The following is a 19,466-nucleotide window of genomic DNA, read 5'->3' as shown; positions in this document are numbered from 1 at the left end:
GCGGATTGAAGAATATTGCCGATTTCCAAGTATGCATGTGGCACGGGGATGAGCACTGCATGTGTGCTGGATCACCAAGAATGGTTGCACTTCTGATCATGCGATTGACGGACCAATCTCTTGGGAATATGCTGGGGTGGGTTTGTACATCTTTGAACCTATGCGAAATTCTTCACGGAGCGGAGTCGCTCGTCGGGACCATCGGACGTTGCAACGTCACACAGCTTGAGCTGTGGTGACAGCTAGATCGAGGAGTTGAAGAATAGTGAGAGTGTGTTTGGGCCGTCTAAGAGTCTGGGTTAGCGGTATCGGACAGGCGCCGAATTTTGTGTTTTCGGGAGGAAAATTGTGCGCAGTGGGCGAATAAGCATGCGAGGATACAGCGTAAGGATGAGCATGGTCTGCGACACCCCAGGGTCCGGCAGTTGGGCAAAGGGCTCGGGGCAGTGGCATAGGCAAAAAATTAGGTACACGTATTGTAGGTAGAGTCATGCCGATGTGTTCATTTAGGAACGACGTCGTCGCTCCAGGTCTTCATCCCAAAGCTTTGTTTTCAGCCGTTCAACACGCTGGTCCTCTTTTGTCCCTAGGCATCCTCCCACGATGCCGATCCGTCCCATGAGTAGAGCTCCTCTCCGCCGAGCGCTGCCATTGCTGCAGCCGCGGGGCACGCCAACATTTTCCCTCCGGCCCACTACGCCGCAGCGATATGCCACCCTGCTAAGCAGCACTTCATCCTCGCCCACCATCCCCGGCACCCGTCTCTTCTCCAGCACTTCCGTCGCCATGGTTGCGGCAAAGATTGATGGCACTGCCATTGCCAAAAGCATCCGCGAGCGCCTCAATGCCGAGATCAAGCAGAAGCAAGAGAGCAACGAGCGCTACAGGCCCTCGCTGACCATCATCCAAGGTGCGCTCGTCGTTCCTTTCCCTGCTCCAGCTTGCACATGCTAATAGCCGTCCTTTCGCAGTCGGCGACCGCTCTGATTCCTGTGAGTAACAATGTGCATGCCCTGCGATGACTCAATTGACCATTGCCAGCCACCTATGTGCGCATGAAGCTCAAGGCCGCCGAAGAGGTATGCGCGCACCGATTATGGCCCCCAAAGCATCCGCGCTGTTCCGCGCTGACTTTTGCAGGCCGGAATCACTTGCAAGCTGGAGAAGTACGGTGACGACATCACCGAGACGGAGCTCCTCGACAAGATCACTCAGTTCAACAATGACCCCTCCATCCACGGCATCCTCGTTCAATTGCCCGTCCCCAAGCATATCTCCGAATACAATATCACTTCCGCCGTTGCTGACGAGAAGGACGTCGACGGATTCGGTGTCGCAAACATTGGTGAGCTCGCGAAGCGGGGCGGTCGCCCTCTCTTCACGCCATGCACGCCCAAGGGTGTCATGGTTCTGCTGGAGAGAACCGGCGTGGACATCAAGGGAAAGAACGCCGTCGTCATTGGCCGCAGCGACATTGTTGGCAGCCCGGTGAGCTATCTGCTGAAAAACGCAGATGCCACCGTTACCGTTTGCCACTCTAGGACTCAGAACCTGCCGGAGTTTGTCAAGCAAGCTGACATTGTTGTCGCGGCTATTGGCAAGGCTGGCTTCGTCAAGGGCGAATGGATCAAGCCTGGCGCTGTCGTCGTTGATGTTGGCACCAACTACATTCCTGACTCGACCAAGAAGTCTGGCCAGAAACTGGTTGGCGACGTGGTTTACGAGGAGGCCGTCGAGGTCGCCTCTCACATTACGCCTGTTCCCGGTGGTGTCGGGCCTATGACTGTCGCTATGTTGCTTCAGAACGTGGTGGATTCTGCCGACAACTATTTCGACAAGCAGAAAGCGCGCCGCGTTGCGCCTCTGCCCCTCAAGCTCCAAGACCCCGTGCCCTCCGATATCGCTATCTCTAGGGCACAGCACCCCAAGCTGATCAGCAAGATTGCGGAAGAAGTTGGCATTGGCGCTCACGAACTTGAGCAATATGGTGCTTACAAGGCCAAGGTTGATTTGGCTTTGTTAAAGCGCCTTGAGCACCGCCGCAATGGACGGTATGTCGTGGTTACGGGTATCACTCCCACTCCGCTCGGTGAGGGCAAGTCCACCACCACTATGGGTTTGACTCAGGCTCTGGCTGGCCATGTTGGCCGTGTCTCTTTCGCCAATGTCCGTCAGCCTTCCCAGGGCCCGACCTTCGGTATTAAGGGCGGTGCGGCGGGCGGCGGATACTCCCAGGTCATCCCTATGGATGAGTTCAACTTGCACCTCACTGGCGACATCCACGCCATTACTGCTGCGAATAACCTTCTTGCTGCTGCTATCGAGACCAGGATATTCCACGAAAACACGCAGAAGGACGCCGCCCTGTACAGGCGTCTGGTACCGGCCAAGAAGGGTAAGAGGGAGTTTGCGCCTGTCATGTTCCGCCGTCTCAAGAAGCTCGGCATTGACAAGACCAACCCTGACGACCTCACCGAGGAGGAGATCAGCCGTTTTGCTAGACTCGACATTGACCCCGAGACTATTACTTGGAGGCGAGTCCTTGACGTCAACGACAGGCACCTACGCGGCATCACCATTGGTCAGGCTGCCACGGAGAAGGGCCAGACCCGCGACACTGGCTTTGACATCTCCGTCGCTTCTGAGTGCATGGCTGTCCTCGCTCTGAGCAGTGACCTTGCCGACATGCGCGAGCGCCTTGGCAGGATGGTGGTTGCCAGTTCCCGCAGCGGCGAGCCCATCACCTGCGACGACATTGGTGCAGGAGGTGCTCTTACTGCTCTCATGAAGGATGCCATCAAGCCCAACATGATGCAGACCCTCGAGGGCACTCCCGTTTTCGTGCACGCTGGCCCCTTCGCCAACATCTCCATCGGTGCTTCCTCTGTCATTGCCGACAAGCTTGCACTCAAGCTTGCCGGTACCGAGCTCGACGAGGACCACAACGCTAAGACTGGTTTCGTTGTCACTGAGGCCGGCTTCGACTTTACCATGGGCGGTGAGCGCTTCTTCAACATCAAGTGCCGCGCCTCGGGTCTTGTCCCCGATGTGGTAGTTGTCGTCGCCACTGTCCGCGCCCTCAAGGTCCATGGCGGTGGTCCCGAGATCACTCCTGGTGCCCAGCTTCCCGAGGTTTACCGCACTGAGAATGTCGACATTCTTCGCAAGGGTTGTGTGAACCTCAAGAAGCACATCTCAAACGCCAAGCAGTTTGGTGTCCCCGTCGTTGTTGCCATCAACAAGTTCGAGACCGACACCGACGCAGAGGTCGCCGTCATCCGCGAGGAAGCTCTGGCTGCCGGTGCTGAGGACGCCATTCCCGCCAATCACTGGGCGAAGGGTGGTGCCGGTGCTGTCGATCTTGCTAAGGGCGTTATTGCCGCTTCCGAGAAGCCCAAGGACTTCAAGCTCCTCTATGACCTCGAGGGCACTGTCCAGGAGCGTATCGAGAAGATCGGCAAGATCATGTACGGTGCTTCTGCCGTTGAGTTTAGCGAACTTGCGCAGAAGAAGGTCGATACCTATGTTAAGCAGGGCTTCGGCAACCTTCCGATCTGCATTGCCAAGACGCAATACTCCCTCTCCCACGACCCGGCGCTCAAGGGCGCGCCAGAGGGCTTCACTATTCCCATTAGGGACGTCCGCATGGCGGCTGGTGCAGGTTACCTGTAAGTTTTGCCTTTGAAAATGGTGTTTGAATTGCGACTAATCAATCTTCAAGTTATGCCCTTGCCGCCGACATCCAGACCATTCCCGGTCTTCCTACCGCTCCTGGCTACCTGAACGTGGACGTTGACACGGAGACTGGTGAGATCGACGGCCTCTTCTAGACGTGGGTGTCTCGAGGTACCAGATCTCACCAGAGACTTCTCGTACATCATCTCACGGCATTTGCACTCTTAACAGTGCAAGCCACGGTTACGGATTCCTTTTTGTAGCAACGACCGATTTAACATGAACCCCTTTCTAAACCCCGAACACGAGCGATTTGAGCGCGCGTTTGGATGAATCTTCAACGAGCATGGGTGTATGGAGTCATGAGCATGGCTTAACGCCACCATTTGTTTTATAGTCGAGGAAAGAAAAAATGGACAAGCAGCGAAGGACTGCTGCATGAGACGGTAAGAGCAGGTAGATCGCTTCATCAGCGATGATTGCACAGTATACAAAACACATGATTTGAAAACCGCTGAAGAGCTGGTCTCGGTTCATATTGTCGGTCGGCCAGCTGAGACACAAAGGCGAAGCATGTACCGTCGTGAGACAAGCAGCACGCGATCTTCCCAAACGTCCTTGCAATCCTGCGGTTGTGTCTGACTCGAGAGTGCCTGCGCAGGTTCTTCAACAACCGAGGTCTTATCCACATCATGAGATGTGGCTCCTCATCTGCGCAGGTAGCACGGATTTGCCCATGACGAAAATCCTCCGCCGTGCGCCCATTGTGCACAGTGACGATGGGGCTCATTTCGACGTCTTGCATCAAGCCACCGAGTGGAGTTACGGGAGGAAGGCTTTTCAAAGGACGATTAAGTCCGGGCTTCTGGAGCTAATGGACGGCACGGCACGCACTATTGACAGCGAGCATCAAGCGACGGGCTCTGGCGAGGCAAGCGGATCTGCGGAATGCGAGTTTAGCGTGAGGAAGGCAGTGGGCGAGCGAGATGGACCCTGCCGGGCTGCACGGCTGCACCCAGGGTCCATGGAGACATGAAGATTTGCGATGGCGAAGGTCAAAGGGAGAGGGCAGGGCTCGCCTTTACCGCGGTCAATAAAAGCCGCGAAGCCCTGCGGTTAAAAGAGGCTGGCGAGGGCGGGAGTTATTGGCTCATCAAACAAAGGGAATGGATTCGGCAACAAGACCGAGGCGCGAGGCGGGTCAGGAGAAGAGACAAGGCAGAAGCTGGAGCGACGATGAAACGGGTGGGTGGCCTGTGGGGGGCGAACTTGCAATTTCACTGGCCCCAACCACGGCGAGAGAAGCGGCGCTTGAGCTGCTTCAGGTCTCGCAGGGCGGCTGGCGGCAGAGGTGAAGCAGATGCAAAAAAGACAAAGGGCTACCGGCGACCTTGTTGCTTTGAGTTGGGCGGGACTTGCAAAAATAGCATTGACAAGGCGCTGCCGGAAGAGCCCGTCGATCGGCGCCTGTTCGCGTGGCCTAGACCTAGAACCCGCCCACCTGCGCGTCCCCGTCTGCCCACCCACACACACGCACACGCACACTCCACTCCCTCCTCCATCATCTCCTCCTCCACCTCTGCCACTTCCATTCTCTCTCACCGCTGTCCCTGTGCAACTTTACACAGATAGCCGCTCGTTACAACGTCCTCCTCTTTTTTATTTTTTATTTTTGTTTTTTCCTTCAACAGGACGTTGTGCCTAGGCGCTTTGCCCCTTCGCTGCCGCCCGCCCTGAGTTAGGCTGGCGATAACCTCCTGCACGCTCCTGCACAAACTCACCCACTCATATTCCCGCTTCTCCCCGACTGCTGCTCGCTGGCCGACATCCACCCTTCCCTCCTGGCCCGCAAAGTGGCGTCCCCATCCCATCCCACCCACCGCAACCATGCCCTTATCCAATCAAGGTACGTCACTGGCCCCCATCCAACCTTCGCTCTCGCACCGTCCATTGACCCCCGCTGCCTAGCCGTCGAGCACACGCTGCGCACCATTTTCCGTCGCTGCGTCCAGTGCCCCAACGAAACACCCTCGTGCCCATCATGCGACGACGGCGAGTACTGCTCGCAGGTGCTGCCCTCGTGCACCCAGTGTGCCTCGGCAGTATGCGTCAAGATGGACGGCAGCCCCGGTAAATCTTCCTCGTCCGACGACGGCCCCAATGTAGGCGCGATAGCAGGAGGAGTTGTGGGAGGCGTTGCCGTCATTTGCATTATAACTTTCCTTATCTGGTGGTTCTACGTGAGGCGCCGTCGCGAGGACGACAACGAACGCCTGCCCGACATAGACGTGCAGCAAGAGAAGCAGAACGACTTCACGATGAGACGAGACGCAAGAGCATCGACCCACACCGTCGCCTCGATGGCCTCGACCGTCCTGACCCGAGCTTCGAACATCATCCAAATCGCCTACATTCCCGGTGTCACCAACCGCTCTGGTGCCCCTTCTCCCGGCATGCTGGCTCCTCCGGTCCCACCGATTCCGAGCGTGCACCAACCTGGCAGCCCTTACTCGACCGAGGAGCAGCACTTCTTCGTTCCTGGGGATCTCCGCGACTCGACGTACTCTGGTCTGGGCGACAACCACAGCTTCGGTCGCTCAAGCATCTCGCCCAGTCTGGCTCGCAGCAGTGTCGCCACCACCATTTACCGCAACAACGCCGTCATCTCTCCTCTCCCCGCGCAAACAATTGTCCGTGGCAAGGCTGCTGTCGTCAGCGTCAAGTCGGGTAGCAGCGGAAGCCCCGCTGAAACGCCTTCTTCCGAAACCCCGCCTGTGCCCGCGATCAACTACGACAGGCTGGACAGGGATGGAAGCGTCAAATCGCCGTTCAGGGTGCAGATGCCGTCTTCGTCGGACGGAGGATCGTTGAAGCCAGGAATGAGCCCGCAAGGATCCATCAGGAGTGTCCAGACGGTTGGAAAGGCCAAGCCATTGAACATCGTAAAGAAGAACAGCACCAAGGGAAAGAGCACCGCAACTTCGTCGTTGGCCAATTCCGTTAGCGCTGCCGCCAGTGAAGAAGGATCGCCGAAATCATCACCGAAATCAACCAAGTCCAGAGAATCTGCCGACAGGATACCGATTACGCTGCGACCGCTCACAGAAATCTCCGCTACCGATTCCGCGGACGAGGCGCCGAAAACCGTGGGGCCGATCTCGCTGAACATGAGCCACATGGACGACCCTTCGAACGATGAGGAGCCCGCGCAACAGCGGAAATCGCTCAAGCGGACCAGTGGACGGGATAGCCAGGTGACAGAGATCCAGGACACGCCAGGCGTGATCCAGAGTCCGTTTGGCGACAAGAACGCCGAAAACCTGCCCGCAGCCATCGAGAATGCGACGAAGCAGGCAAGCAAGCCGGCCGAGGGCGGACTGGGGATACCCAGGGAAGGAAGCCCGTTCGGTGACGAACACGCCTTGAAGAACTAAAAGAAGATTCATCGAGCGCCTTTTTTTTTTTATTTTATTTTATTTTTTTTTTTATTATCTGTTGATGACGTACGCGGTTTGCCGGGAAACACAGAAGGCTTTTCATACACAGGGATTTTTCTATTTCATACCCCCCACAGTTTTTCTCCATCGGATCATTAGCCGGACGACGAGGGCTTTCTTTTTTTGTGCTCCCCGCATTCCTGCTTCTGAGCGGGGGGATCCGACGGGTGCTGGCTCGCTTGACGTCCCTCGAACTGAAATATTTCCTTTTTGTGGCGTTTCAGATTCACGGATGGATGGGCGATAGCTGGAATATCCTGGATTCCCATCATCATCATCATCATCGTCTTCTCTTCCTCTTCTCTCCATCCTTAGCACCTAACTAACCACTTTTTTCCTCTTTTTCTTTACTGTTCTTTACGATCTACAACACAACCTGGCGGGCGGACGGGAGGCCATCTCATTCATCTACTACCTCGGGAACCAAGGTACCCTGTTATGTTTTACCACCACCATTTACGGGCCAAGGCGTGCGCAAGCGAAAAGATTGGCTTTTTAACTGGTTTTTGATTTTTTTGACTCTGTTTCTTATATCCTTTCATTTACTATTCCTACTTTTTTTGTTTGGTTTGGATGCGGAAGGCTTGTATGTAAAGAGCACGCTCGCGTGGCAGGAGGCCCGTCTGGTTTTTTCGTCTTTGCCATTTTTCTTTTCTCCCATAGGGGTTCGATTTTTGGGGGTCGCTTCCTCCTGCTTACCTACCTACCTACCTACCTACTACTCTTCCTGATTGAGATGATTTCCCTCTGATTGATCTAGCGGAAAGCAGCCGCGGCAGAAGCAGCAGCACGGGTCAAGGCGGCGGCGGCGGCGGTGGTGGGTTGCTGATCCCCATGCCACGCCACGCTACGCTACGTACCCTACCTACCTACCTATCGATTGAATTGCAAGACTCCTGAATGACATCCATCCTCTCTTTACGCTTCCGTTGCCTGCTTGCTTGGGACGAAATGATGTGCACGCCTAAACGGCTGTACCTAGTAGGACGGGACATGCGGACGTGCGCCTAGCCAATAGCTAATTGTGATGTGACGACGATCGCACGTGCGAGGGCGGATGGATATAGGAGGACCACGTACATGGAGGCACTAGCGTCCAGGGCTACTATTTGTATTGTACTATTGTAGGTACTCCGGTGTGCCCTACCTATGTACCTATTGTTATTGCGTCTGCCCTACTTGCCTGCCCTATTTCCTGCGTGCGTGCGTGTGTGCGTTTTTTTTTTTTTTTTTTTTTTTTTTTTTTTTTTTTTTTCCGTTTTTGTTTTTTGCCACCATTGCCCCTATTGTGTATTCTTGCAGTGGAAAGACCTACTTGCGTACTTGCTTACCACGTACTGTCTAGTAGGTAGGTAGGTCTCTATATAGGTGCTCACTGCTCAGATACGTAGTACCTAGCGCGCACCTCGCTCGACGCCCACGCCACGGCCTCACGCGAACGAGGCGCGGGAGAGAGCCGTTTTTCATTCATCTAGCAGCGGACGGCAATAGCGGTTGGCGGCGGGAGGCGCGCGTGATGGCAGCACCTAGGGCACGGAGGACGGAGCACGGAGGACGGAGCACGGAGGACGGAGGACGGAGCGGAAGGAGTCAGGGTCATGGAGAGTCAGAGGCAGAGTCAACGCTTTGGCATTGCTGAGCAGCGCGCTGAGCTGATGCGCCCATACTACCTACGTGGTAGGTATGTCCCATGACCTCTGGCTATGGTAAGCACATAGGCCGTAGGGTACGTACGAAGCGGCGCGCACAGCACAGCGGGCGCGCTGTGGAGGAGGGGGATGCAACTTGCGCGTGCGTGGGGGAGAGGTTTACCGTTTGTTTGGTTTCGCAGGAAAGTCACGAGGGGGGGAAATGGTGGCTCGAACTCGGTGAGTCGATTCGGGGCGAGGCCGTTGCAGGGTGGAGGCCAATATTGGCTAAGGCTTCGTCGTCCCGGAGCGGGTACTAGAGGACGGGGGATTGGGATCGGGCCCACTGTAGTCTCTCTGTACAATAACTAGTAGCGGCTTCGGTGTCTTGGGGTCGGCTGATTTGATGGGTTTTCTCTCTCTCTCTCTTTTTTTTTTTTTTTTTTCTTTTTTTCTTTTTTTAGGGAGGCGAGTGGGGTTGTTGTTGTTGCCATGTGTTTGTTGTTGCGGGTTCCCGCGTGTTGGAGGAGAAACGAACGAACGAGAGTGGGAACGGGGCCGCGAGTCTGGAATATTGGAAGGTGTGGGTACCTGCCTGCCTGCGAGCGCGTGGGTGGGTTGGTTTGGCAACTTTGGCTTTGCCCTGTTTTGCGGATGACTGACTGATGACTGAGCCGGTTTTCGTATCTCGTTCGTTCGTTCGGCCATCGCTCGTTTGCTCGCAGCCAGCCAGCCAGTGGGGTCCACTGTTGTTGGATATGCCTCGCCAGTCGCCATCCATCCATCCATCCTTCGTGCCTTTGTTCCTTTCTGCCTCGGTCTCTTTCGCACGCTCGCACGCACGCACACGCACACACACAATACAAAAACGGCGGGGCCGCGCACGCAAATCTCGACGCGGCGCCAGAAGGACGAACGAACGAACTTGGAACGAAGGCGGCGCAGTCGATCCACGATTCAATCATGATTCGGGCGGAACAGGCAACACGGAGAGTGGCCAGCAGCGCACACGTAACGCCGCGGTCCCCACCTCGCGCACATCGCTGCCGGATTGCGCGGCGCATGGAGCACGGGGGCGCCCTCGCAGCGTGAGGGGGAAGAGGGGGTGATGGATGGGGGCGTGTGAGCGTGGCGTGGCGTGGTGTGTGTGAGGGCGCGAAGTGTGCGTGCGTTGGTGGGTGTGTTCGGACGGATTGTTTGGGAATGAATGGAGGTCACTCATGATGGGTGGTGACGCGACGCGAGGGTTGTTAGGGCGTTGTTGTGGTCTCGTGAGTATGATGTTGCTTTGATTGTCTGTCCACTCGACCCCGCGAACGGGCGGGACGTGGCGAGCGGGCGACGCGGCTGCTCGCGGTCCATGGTGGATGCCGGGGCCGGGGGCCGGGGGCCGGGAGCCGGGTCCCGACGCGCGCCGAGATAGCTGCAAACTGCGCGATACTATCTGTAGGTGATTGAGAGAGGTGGTGACAAGTGCAAGAGGTCACGCAGAAAAAGGCAGAATCACTGGGCAGCAACACCCAACAGCCACGCAACTCAGCCCACGACCACGTTGCTCAAAGAACAACAAGATCCGGCACGTCGGCGGCTTCTTCGCGCGCACGAGTGGGTAGCGTGCTAACTCTCAGCGCGCGAGCCGGCCAGTCGGCAAGCAGCCGTGCGCTGCAGAAGTGGGGGCCCTCTGCGACCGAAGAAGAGGGGGGAAAAACGAAGCACGAGGGAAAAAAAAAAAAAGAGGAGAACTTGAGAATGGTCTCTTCCTAATGTAGGTGCCGGCAGCGGCGCTTACCTGTGAGGATGAGACGTGCTGCTGCCCATTGTGGAGAGGCTATATAGCCGCCCGCTGCCCACCCCCCGGCTCAGCGAAGAAGAGAATACTACATGAAAAGAACAAGAACAAGAACAACGCTTCCAGTTGGGTTAGCTCCATACGTCGATCCATATAGGGAGCTGCGACGCTACTACCCTACCCATATACCCTTAGCCTCACCCTACTTCTCCCTTTTTTTTTTACTCTCTCTCGCCTCACTCTCCGCGCCACTTTCATCTCCGATCTAAAATCGAAAACACAAAACAAAAAGAGAAGGAATCCACTCGACCACACCTACATACCATCTACCTACCTGCTGCTGGTCCACACCTCACCGACACTTCCGCCCAACGTCACCAAGGGGAAGGAAGAAGAACACCACCATCACCACCATGATGTTCGCCACGTCGTCCTCGCGGCCACGCTCGCGCACCGACGGCCCAACCGACGCCCCCGTCCCCTCCATCTCGCTCTCCACCCCCACGCCCACAACGCCACAATACAGGAACCCGTTCCCACCACCGAGGTCGGCAACGACGTCGCCACCGCCCATCGACCCCCTCGCCGCCACCGCGCGCAGCAGCCAGAACGTGCGCGGCGTCATCCCCGAGCTGGACGAAGACCTCGACGACGTCGTCGACCTGGACCCGCTGGACCCGCTGTCCACGACCACCTCGTCCGGCGCCTCGCACCCCCCGTACGCACCGTCGCGCTCCCTCTCCGACGCCCTCAACGCCGAACCCCCTGCTCCCCCGACCTCCGCTATGCAAATGCCCATGACGGCGCCCCAGCAGCTCGCGCAGCAGGAGCGCCGCCGCTCCCGCTCCCGCTCCCTGCTGCAGACGATGCGGTCGTCGCTGCAGCTGCGCTCGTCGTCCAACAGCAACAGCAGCCATGAGGGCGGCGTCGGCAGCTCAGCCCCCCGCTCCGGCCGCCGCTCCTCGCTCGCGTCCATTTCGTCGTTCGGCTCCTCGCGCAACCGCAGCCCCGGTGGCTGCCGTAGCCGTAGCGGCAGCATCAGTGCTGCTAGCGGCTACGTGCCCCGCCGCAAGGGCAGCGTCCAGATTGGCGAGGGCGGGCAGGTCGTCCCGGATACGGTGGGCGCGGCCGCCGTGCTGCCTGCTGTGCTGTTGCTGGGCGCGGAGCTGTTTACCCCGGGGCGCTGATTGAGGGGTTGGGGCTGGTTGGGGCGCAGGAGGCTGCGTCTCGCTTTCTTTTTTGCTACTGCTGCTATTGCTGCTACTGCTGCTACTGTTTTTGGGGGGTTTGGCCGGGCAGGGGCGTTGCGTTGCGCACGGCGTTCTCTCGCAGTTGGGACGAACGAGGCCTTTTTCTGGATACGCGTTCGCTACTCCACCGTTCCGGTTCCGTTTCCAGGCCTGGGATTTCCTTGCCGGATGAGCCTTGTATCGGGCGATGCTAGACGGCGCGCCAGACGAGGCCAGCCACACCGTGGCCACGCACACGTTCGCTGGTACATGGACACAGCGGATGAGACGGACGAGATGAGATGACGGCATTTCAAATGGCGAAGAATCGTCAACGTCGACGTCGACACCATCCCTCATCCGTATCCTGATCTGATCGGATATGCCCAGCAGGCAGGCAGATTCCGCCACCCGCCTACCTACCCGCCTACAATTCAGTTCAGTCGACATTCATCATCCTCAGAAGACCGAGTCCATGGAGCTTGCTCCGAGAGACCAGGGCAGGCCAGCGATGGCTAGAACAGCCAAGAGGCGTGTCCTGATTGGTGTAGATGCCTAGCGACTTTGACTGCATGAGGAAGAACAACGGAAGCATGGCTAGGCATGGCTAGACTAGGCCCGTAAAACGGGAGACCGAAAAGCCGAGGCTTGAGAAGGAGGACTTCTTTTGAGAAGGGGGAAGGGGGTTGTTAGATACGATACGTATGTATGTAGGTGCAGAGGGACGGACACACGGACGGACCTACCTGCTCCTGCTAGAACTAGATTAGATTAGAACCGAGTTTGCCTTTTTGCTTTCTACCTATCTGCGTACTTTTAGATGTCTGCTGCGTGTGTGGGGTGGTGACTCGCTCTCCTTATACTGGGCACGCTACGCTACGGCACCTACAGTGTCAGCTTAGAGTAGCCGAAGCAAGCGACTAAGTAACTGGACTAAGTGACTCCGTCGACTATTTACCTACCTACCCCCTCACCCAACCTACCACCGCCACCATCCACCCAAGCTCACGCCATACCTAGAGAGCCCAAAGCCAAGCCAAGTCAAGACAACACAGCGCAACGCAGCGCAACCTACAGTCCAGTCCACGTCTTAGCAATCCGCCCTAACGTTATCCCTCTACTACATATAGTAAAGTAGCGTTGTCTCTTTGCTCTCGTTACTCACTAACTCACTTACTAACTTCACTGACTCACGCACTTTACTAGCTTCACTGACTGGCTGTTTAGACGAATCAAGCAAGGAAGTGAGCATGAAAAACAGGGAAGGGGATAGTAGTGGTGGTAGTGGTGGTGGTGGTGGTGGTAGTAATTGCTGACTCACTACGCCTTGCGTCTAGACTTGTTTGTTTTGCATAGCGCAGGGAAGGAGGAGAGGGAGGAGGAGCAGGAGAAGAAGAAGAAGGAGAAGGAGAAGGAGAAGGAGAAGAGAAAGATGACGGTGAATTAGCTGCTATCTTAAACAAGCGGGTGCGTGCTTTGCTTAGCTGCTGCAGGGTCGATTTTAGATCTGTGTGGTTGTATGTTTGACTGTGGAGGCGTTCATGGATCCTCGTGTACCCGTAGGTACTCATCCTGCTAAGAGTACCTATACGTGTGTATGTGTGTACCTACCTACACTTGCAGTAAGAGAACCCCTTCATGGGCATGGTCCGATATGCATACATGCATGCAAGCACGTATACCAGACCCGCTGACAACGAAGCATACGTAGACAGCTAGCAGCTCAGTAGAATTGGAAACGACCTACAGCACAATAAATGGTACTCGTATGTGCCCAAACCAAAACGCCGCTAACACGCATGCATGCACCCCAACCAACGCCGTGATATTTTTCCGCCCGCTTCCATCCCTCCCTTTCATCCCGCCACTCACACCTCCTCGCCGTCCGCCATCGTCAGGTCCTCCATCTCGTCCAGCAGCTGGTCCATCGGAATCTGCAGGCCCTGGTCCTCGTCGCCGGCCTCGCTCTCGTCCTCGTCCATCTCCTCCGCGTCGCCCCGCTGCGGCGCGTGCTGGCTCTTGTACAGCGCCACGCCCGCGCGGTAATCGGCGTCCTCCTCAACGTCGCGCAAGAACATTTCAAAGTCGCGCTCGAGGCGCTCCTGGTCCTGCTTGCGCGGCAGCATCTCGCTCTCCTCCTTGGCCATGCGCTTGACCTTCCAGTTGCGCTTGTTCTTCTTCTTGCGCTCGTAGTGCTTCTTGACCAGCACCACGTCCGGGATCGTCGACTTGTACTTGCTGTTCTCGAGCTCGTCGTACAGCGTGTTGTTGAAGTTGGTGCCCTCGAGGTGGTAGCCCAGCACCGAGTCGCCTGGGTGCAGCAGCCCACCCAGGTGCGTCCGGCAGAAGTACGTTTTGTCGTTGACGCCCATGTCCGAGGCGCGAGCTACCTCGGCCTCGGCGAGGAGATAGCGTCCCTTGGTCTGCCCGAGAGGCTGGATGTCCAGAACGATGAATTCGGCCAGCTCCGTCACGTCGGCGAGGGGCGTAAAGGGCACGCGCCAATAGACGTCCGGGCTGATATCGGCCGTCTGCAGCGTCTGCACGTCCATCACCTGGATAGCCGTGCCCACGCGGTTGCAAAGGGTCAGGGGGGCGATGTTGCCGAGCTGCTTGGCCATCTTGATCGGCAAGACGACCAGGTCATCCTTGCAGATGGGGACAATCTCGACGGAGAAGGAGAACTTGTATGACTTGACTGACGTGTGGACGTCCATAGAGATGAGCTCCTGCGACTTCTTGGAGTTGACGGGAACGACCGACTTGAGGAAGTCGACGAACTTCTCGGCCGAGTTCCGGGCAGCGAAGAAGAAGTCGATACCCTCATGCGTCTCCTTGATGTTGATCGTGTCGCGGTGGGCCGAGTGCTTGAGAATAAGCTGCTCGAGGTAGAGGAAAGTGCGCTTGTGCGGGACCTTCTGGCGCACCTGGACACATGCGCGCCAGGTGTTATGCGTGTAGCTCTTGGCACAGTCGGGGCACTGCTGGTTGGCCACAACATATTCGACCTCGAATGTCTGCTGCAGGATGGTGCCTTGGAAGGCCTCCTGCTGGATTGTAATCTTGACCTTCACTCGGCGGGAGTGCGGCTCGGTCCAGATGAAGCTGGCGTCGATAATGCGGACCTTGTTCAAGCCGCGCAGCTTGCGCAGGCACAGGGCCAGTAGCTCACGCGACTCTGGTGCGGCAACGAGCCACTGGTTGGGCGGCGACATCCATCTGTAGTCATAGTCAGTCATTTTTGCCCGTAACTGCCTGAGCCGGCGCTCCCAACACACCTGTCGCAGTCTCTGCATACGTGCAGAGTCGCCTCGCGCTGAATGCCACCGCTGATGTCAACGGTGAGCTTGATACAGTCGTAGCAAAGGGCGCCGGCAGCCGAGGTGCCGTCTATGGGCGCGCCACAGTTGCAGCAGAGAATGGTGGCAGCGCTCTGCGCGCCGGGCTGGAAAGAGACGGCGCCGTCCAGATCCATCGACATGGCGAAAAAACAAAGGGTATCTCGGGGTAGGGAGTAGGGAGGGGAGAGGAGAGGCGTGAAGTGCCTTGAGGCCGGAGAGCAATTGGTCAGCGCGAGAAAATCATTTGTTATCGATAAGCAGTGTGGCGGGCGTTGTCGTCCCTGTCGTCAACCATGGAGGCGACAGGGCGGCCTCTTCCCCGGCGGCCCCCCATCTCATCTCAGCACCCCAACTTTTTTTGTAAGCCCTACCTTATGAACTGCTTACCCGAACATAAACGGCGCTGAAAGTCTAGATATAGCTATCAACGTGAAGCAGGATGCCTGCTGATGATGGCCGGCCTGAGGCATCCCTTGCGCCTTGTTCATGCGCATTGATCGGGTCTCTATTGCAACCAGTCACTGCCAGTGCCACTGGACTAACGGAGGCGCCTCAAGACTCCGTCAACATCGTGAGATTTCTGGTCTCAGTTTCGGCGTCTTTAACAGAGGACCCGTGACTGCTGCGTACCACCTCATGGCACAATGGCTTCTTATCACGCGCTGGACTCGAGTGGGACATTGGGCAAAAAAACGAAGCACAACGTCTACGTAACACATCGTGAAGGCACAGTGGACATGGAGGGTATGCAGTTTTTTGTAGCACAGGGTATGGAATTCAGGAGCAACGATAAGTGCCTGCTGACGCCGACTGGGGGGCCCAGCAGCTGTTCTCTAGCGGCTGAGAGACACGCGAAGCTGGCATGCATGGTCACACCGCTGTGGGTGAGACGAGACGCGGCAGTCAGGCACGAGGCGGCACCCCGATCGGGGTCCGAAAACTCAACAGTAGTACACGTAGTTAGAGGTGGTGGACAGCGTGGAATGGGAAGGGCGAGTATTGTGTCGGTTTTCAGCGATGACGTTGATGCGGACCCTGCGAGCTACGTCGTCATTGGCGAGAGGATGAGGTATGATGAAAGGCTTGACCTCTGCGGCGGCGCGCGGTGAAGCGGAGGAACAATTAAATGAAGGAAGGGATGTGTACTGGTAGTAGATAGAGAGAACCGGGTGGCGACATTGGAACGGCGGTGGCAGAGACAGAGAGAGACTGACTGTACTGTACGTGGTATGGCAGGTGTGAGTTACAGGTACGGAGCTAGCTTGAAGCTCAAGAGCTAAAGCACGCCCGCTCGCCGCAACAAAGGACGGGCGCCACTGCCAACCTACCGTCTATCGTGAATAATCGCAATTGCCCGTTGCCCACTGCCCGTTGCCCGCTGGCCATTGCCCCATCGTTCGTGTCGCCCCTCCCGTCCGTCCCTGGCCCTTAGTGTCTCCTCATCTCTTCTTCTTCCATCTTCTTCTCCGCCTCCCGTCCTCTCTCCTCCACCATCTGACCTAACGCTCTCTCACTCACTGCATACCACTAGAATACCCCTAGCTCATCCTTTAGCGTCTCCCGATCCTCCCCGCCTTTGCGTGACCGACAATTCCCACAATCCAGTTTGTACCACTTCGGCAACCCCACGCTGTCCACAGCTACACAAAGTCAAGGCTCGCGCGCCTCAGTCCATCTCCCCCCAACCGCTCTCACCCTCCTCGTCCGCAATCCACACCCTGCGTAAATGAGCTCGCAATCTTCCAACGCCGTCCACCGAGCCTCCATCAACGAACGCGACCCGCTGTCTGCCGCTCACATCTACTATGGAGACTCGCACAAGAAGACCAACAAGACTCGCACATACTCCAACGTACGTCGGTCCAGGGAACGCATTGACGGACTTCTGCTGACCGTCGTAGGTTGTTGATTCGGCGGGACGGCGCGAAGCTGCCCTGGCCGCTGGGTTGAAGCAGCCCGGCCGGAGGTCCAGTCATGGTACGCTCGTCTTCCGATTCGCTGGGACATGCGCATCGTCGCTGACAGAATTTTGTATCCAGATGAGCACTCTTCGCAACCTCGCAAATTCCTGATCCCAGTCGACGAGACACTCAAGACTCTCCTGGCCAGAGAAGATACCGATCAGAACTACCAGATTACTATTGAAGACTCTGGGCCGAAGGTACGTCACTGCTCGCTACATTGCGTGCTGCGAGTCTGACATCTTTCCCAGGTTCTTTCTGTAGGCACCGCAGGCTCCAATGGCCTCAACCGTTTCGACGTCCGAGGCACCTACATGCTGTCGAATCTGCTCCAGGAACTCACCTTGGCACAAGACTATGGACGGAAGAGCATTGTGTTGGACGAGGCCCGCCTGAACGAGAACCCAGTCAATCGTCTGTCTCGTTTGATCAAGGATTCTTTCTGGAACAATCTCACGCGCCGAACCGACGCCTCCAACATTGCTCGCATCGCGCGAGACCCAAAGGACTGGACAGACAATCCTCATCCAAGAGTCTACATTCCCAGAGGAGCCCCGGAACAATATGAGTATTACCAGAAGCATGCCGAAGCGCATCCTGAGGAGAAACTGGAAGTCATATACCTATCATACGACTGTAACAACGAGGAGTATGTGAGGGACCTAAACGACGCTCCGGGACTTCTTGCTCTCGACATGGAGGAGTATTTTAACCCAGAAACTGGAGAGAACGATTGGCGCGGTAGGCCTTTCGTGGTGCCTGGTGGCAGGTTCAATGAGCTCTACGGATGGGATAGTTACATGGAGTCAATGGGCTTGCTTGTCAACGACCGCGTCGACCTCGTCCAGTCGATGGTCCAGAACTTCTGCTTCTGCATCAAACACTACGGAAAGATCCTCAACGGCAACCGCACATACTACCTCTGCCGCTCGCAGCCACCCTTCTTGACCGATATGTCCTTGCGTGTCTACGAGCGCATCAAGCACGAACCCGGTGCGCAGGAATTCCTGAGAACTTCCATCATGGCAGCAATCAAGGAGTACTACAGTGTCTGGATGGCCGAGCCTCGGTATGACAAGGAGAGCGGCTTGTCCAAATACCGTCCAGGCGGTATCGGTGTTCCGCCAGAAACCGAGGCCTCGCATTTCGTCCACGTGCTTGAACCTTACTGCAAGAAGAACAATATGGGCTTCGCAGAATTTGTCAAGGCCTACAACGAGAGGAAGGTGAGCGAGCCAGAACTCGATGCGTACTTCACGCACGATCGTGCTGTCAGAGAGTCTGGTCACGACACGTCCTACCGATTGGAAGGTGTTGCGGCGGATCTGGCTACCGTCGATCTCAACTCGCTGCTCTACAAGTATGAGACCGACATTGCTCGGACGATCCGCGGCTACTTTGGTGACCGTCTTACTATCCCTGCCGAATTCTGCGTTGCGGGCCAGGAGCCCAATCACATTGAGACGTCGGCCATCTGGGATCGCCGTGCGAAGCGCAGAAAGGCGCTCATGGAGAAGCTCATGTGGAACGAAGAAGAAGGTATGTTCTTCGACTACAACACCGTCAAGAAGGAGCAGACCGGCTACGAGAGTGCCACGACTTTCTGGCCAATGTGGGCTGGCGTGGCAACGCCTCGCCAGGCTGTTGCGCTCGTCAGCAAAGCATTGCCTAAGTTCGAGGAGATTGGTGGTCTTGTCTCAGGAACAGAGAAGTCGCGTGGCAAGGTTGGTCTCGAGAGGCCTAACCGACAATGGGACTATCCATTCGGATGGGCTCCGCAGCAGATTCTTGCTTGGGTCGGTCTCCAGCGATATGGCTACGAAAATGAGGCTCAGCGTCTCGCGTACAAGTGGTGCTACATGGTCACCAAGGCTTTCGTCGACTTCAATGGCGTCGTGGTCGAAAAGTACGACGTCACAAGGCCCATTGACCCGCACAGGGTCGAGGCGGAATATGGCAACCAGGGCAGCGACTTCAAGGGTGTTCCTCGCGAGGGGTAAGTGGAACGATTGGAGAATGAGCGCGAAATGAGGCTAACTCGATGGCAGATTTGGCTGGGTCAATGCAAGCTACGTCTACGGATTGCAGCTGCTAAATGCACACATGAGGCGCGCACTGGGAGCTTTGACGACGTACGACACGTTTGTGAAGGCGACGGAGGCCCTGGGCTTTTAGGAGCAGTGCAAGGACGACGGAAAATCACTATACATGACGCTACGATGACAAGACTGAAGTAGACGTGGCATATTCAATTGTTCGAAGGGTAGTACGGCAGGGGGTTAGTTAGATAGATACAATGATGAAGTTTGCCACGCGGCTCAGGCCGAAGTGCTGGAAACCGATGGA

General features: G+C 56.7%; 6 protein-coding genes across 6 annotated transcripts; 5 read left to right on the top strand and 1 right to left on the bottom strand.

The window, feature by feature from the left end:
• Positions 1-786: 786 nt before the first annotated feature.
• On the top strand, positions 787-3,830 carry K452DRAFT_232296 (uncharacterized protein; the record flags this gene model as incomplete). The annotated part of the gene is made up of 5 exons (XM_033537226.1): positions 787-910; positions 972-992; positions 1,042-1,079; positions 1,141-3,668; positions 3,722-3,830. 5 exons carry the CDS (start codon positions 787-789, stop codon positions 3,828-3,830), a joined length of 2,820 nt encoding a protein of 939 aa, XP_033394996.1.
• Positions 3,831-5,464: 1,634 nt separating this feature from the next.
• Positions 5,465-7,196, top strand: K452DRAFT_289831 (uncharacterized protein). The gene is made up of 2 exons (XM_033540895.1): positions 5,465-5,581; positions 5,644-7,196. Exons 1-2 carry the CDS (start codon positions 5,563-5,565, stop codon positions 7,107-7,109), a joined length of 1,485 nt encoding a protein of 494 aa, XP_033394995.1. The 5' UTR covers positions 5,465-5,562; the 3' UTR covers positions 7,110-7,196.
• Positions 7,197-11,002: 3,806 nt separating this feature from the next.
• K452DRAFT_310728 (uncharacterized protein) lies at positions 11,003-11,776 on the top strand (the record flags this gene model as incomplete). Its single annotated transcript, XM_033543360.1, has 1 exon — positions 11,003-11,776. The coding sequence occupies one exon, from the start codon at positions 11,003-11,005 to the stop codon at positions 11,774-11,776; it is 774 nt and encodes a 257-aa protein (XP_033394994.1).
• A 1,632-nt stretch (positions 11,777-13,408) lies between these two features.
• Positions 13,409-15,374, bottom strand: K452DRAFT_254544 (uncharacterized protein). The gene is made up of 2 exons (XM_033538328.1): positions 15,097-15,374; positions 13,409-15,037 (listed from the first exon to the last, which is right to left on the bottom strand). Exons 1-2 carry the CDS (start codon positions 15,297-15,299, stop codon positions 13,687-13,689), a joined length of 1,554 nt encoding a protein of 517 aa, XP_033394993.1. The 5' UTR covers positions 15,300-15,374; the 3' UTR covers positions 13,409-13,686.
• A 110-nt stretch (positions 15,375-15,484) lies between these two features.
• K452DRAFT_360537 (uncharacterized protein) lies at positions 15,485-16,411 on the top strand. The gene is made up of 2 exons (XM_033546345.1): positions 15,485-15,519; positions 15,581-16,411. Exon 2 carries the CDS (start codon positions 15,804-15,806, stop codon positions 16,266-16,268), a length of 465 nt encoding a protein of 154 aa, XP_033394992.1. The 5' UTR covers positions 15,485-15,519; positions 15,581-15,803; the 3' UTR covers positions 16,269-16,411.
• A 57-nt stretch (positions 16,412-16,468) lies between these two features.
• On the top strand, positions 16,469-19,461 carry K452DRAFT_254540 (glycoside hydrolase family 37 protein). The gene is made up of 5 exons (XM_033538327.1): positions 16,469-17,011; positions 17,061-17,136; positions 17,199-17,320; positions 17,372-19,116; positions 19,169-19,461. The coding sequence occupies exons 1-5, from the start codon at positions 16,886-16,888 to the stop codon at positions 19,293-19,295; spliced, it is 2,196 nt and encodes a 731-aa protein (XP_033394991.1). The 5' UTR covers positions 16,469-16,885; the 3' UTR covers positions 19,296-19,461.
• The last annotated feature ends 5 nt before the right edge of the window (positions 19,462-19,466 follow it).

This window comes from Aplosporella prunicola (genome assembly GCF_010093885.1).
Source record: "Aplosporella prunicola CBS 121167 unplaced genomic scaffold K452scaffold_20, whole genome shotgun sequence".
In the NCBI taxonomy this organism is placed as follows: domain Eukaryota; kingdom Fungi; phylum Ascomycota; class Dothideomycetes; order Botryosphaeriales; family Aplosporellaceae; genus Aplosporella; species Aplosporella prunicola.
The sequence above is the reverse complement of the archived record's forward strand: the minus strand, read 5'-3'. Positions and strand labels throughout refer to the sequence as shown.

Coding starts and splice junctions, on each gene's coding strand:
- K452DRAFT_254544 (XM_033538328.1), bottom strand. CDS start 15,299: ATGTCGATGGATCTGGACGGCGCCGTCTCTTTCCAGCCCGGCGCGCAG. Junction 15,038..15,096: donor GTATGCAGAGACTGCGACAG/GTGTGTTGGGAG, acceptor CTATGACTACAG/ATGGATGTCGCCGCCCAACC.
- K452DRAFT_360537 (XM_033546345.1), top strand. CDS start 15,804: ATGGCTTCTTATCACGCGCTGGACTCGAGTGGGACATTGGGCAAAAAA.
- K452DRAFT_254540 (XM_033538327.1), top strand. CDS start 16,886: ATGAGCTCGCAATCTTCCAACGCCGTCCACCGAGCCTCCATCAACGAA. Junction 17,137..17,198: donor CGGCCGGAGGTCCAGTCATG/GTACGCTCGTCT, acceptor TTTTGTATCCAG/ATGAGCACTCTTCGCAACCT. Junction 19,117..19,168: donor AAGGGTGTTCCTCGCGAGGG/GTAAGTGGAACG, acceptor ACTCGATGGCAG/ATTTGGCTGGGTCAATGCAA.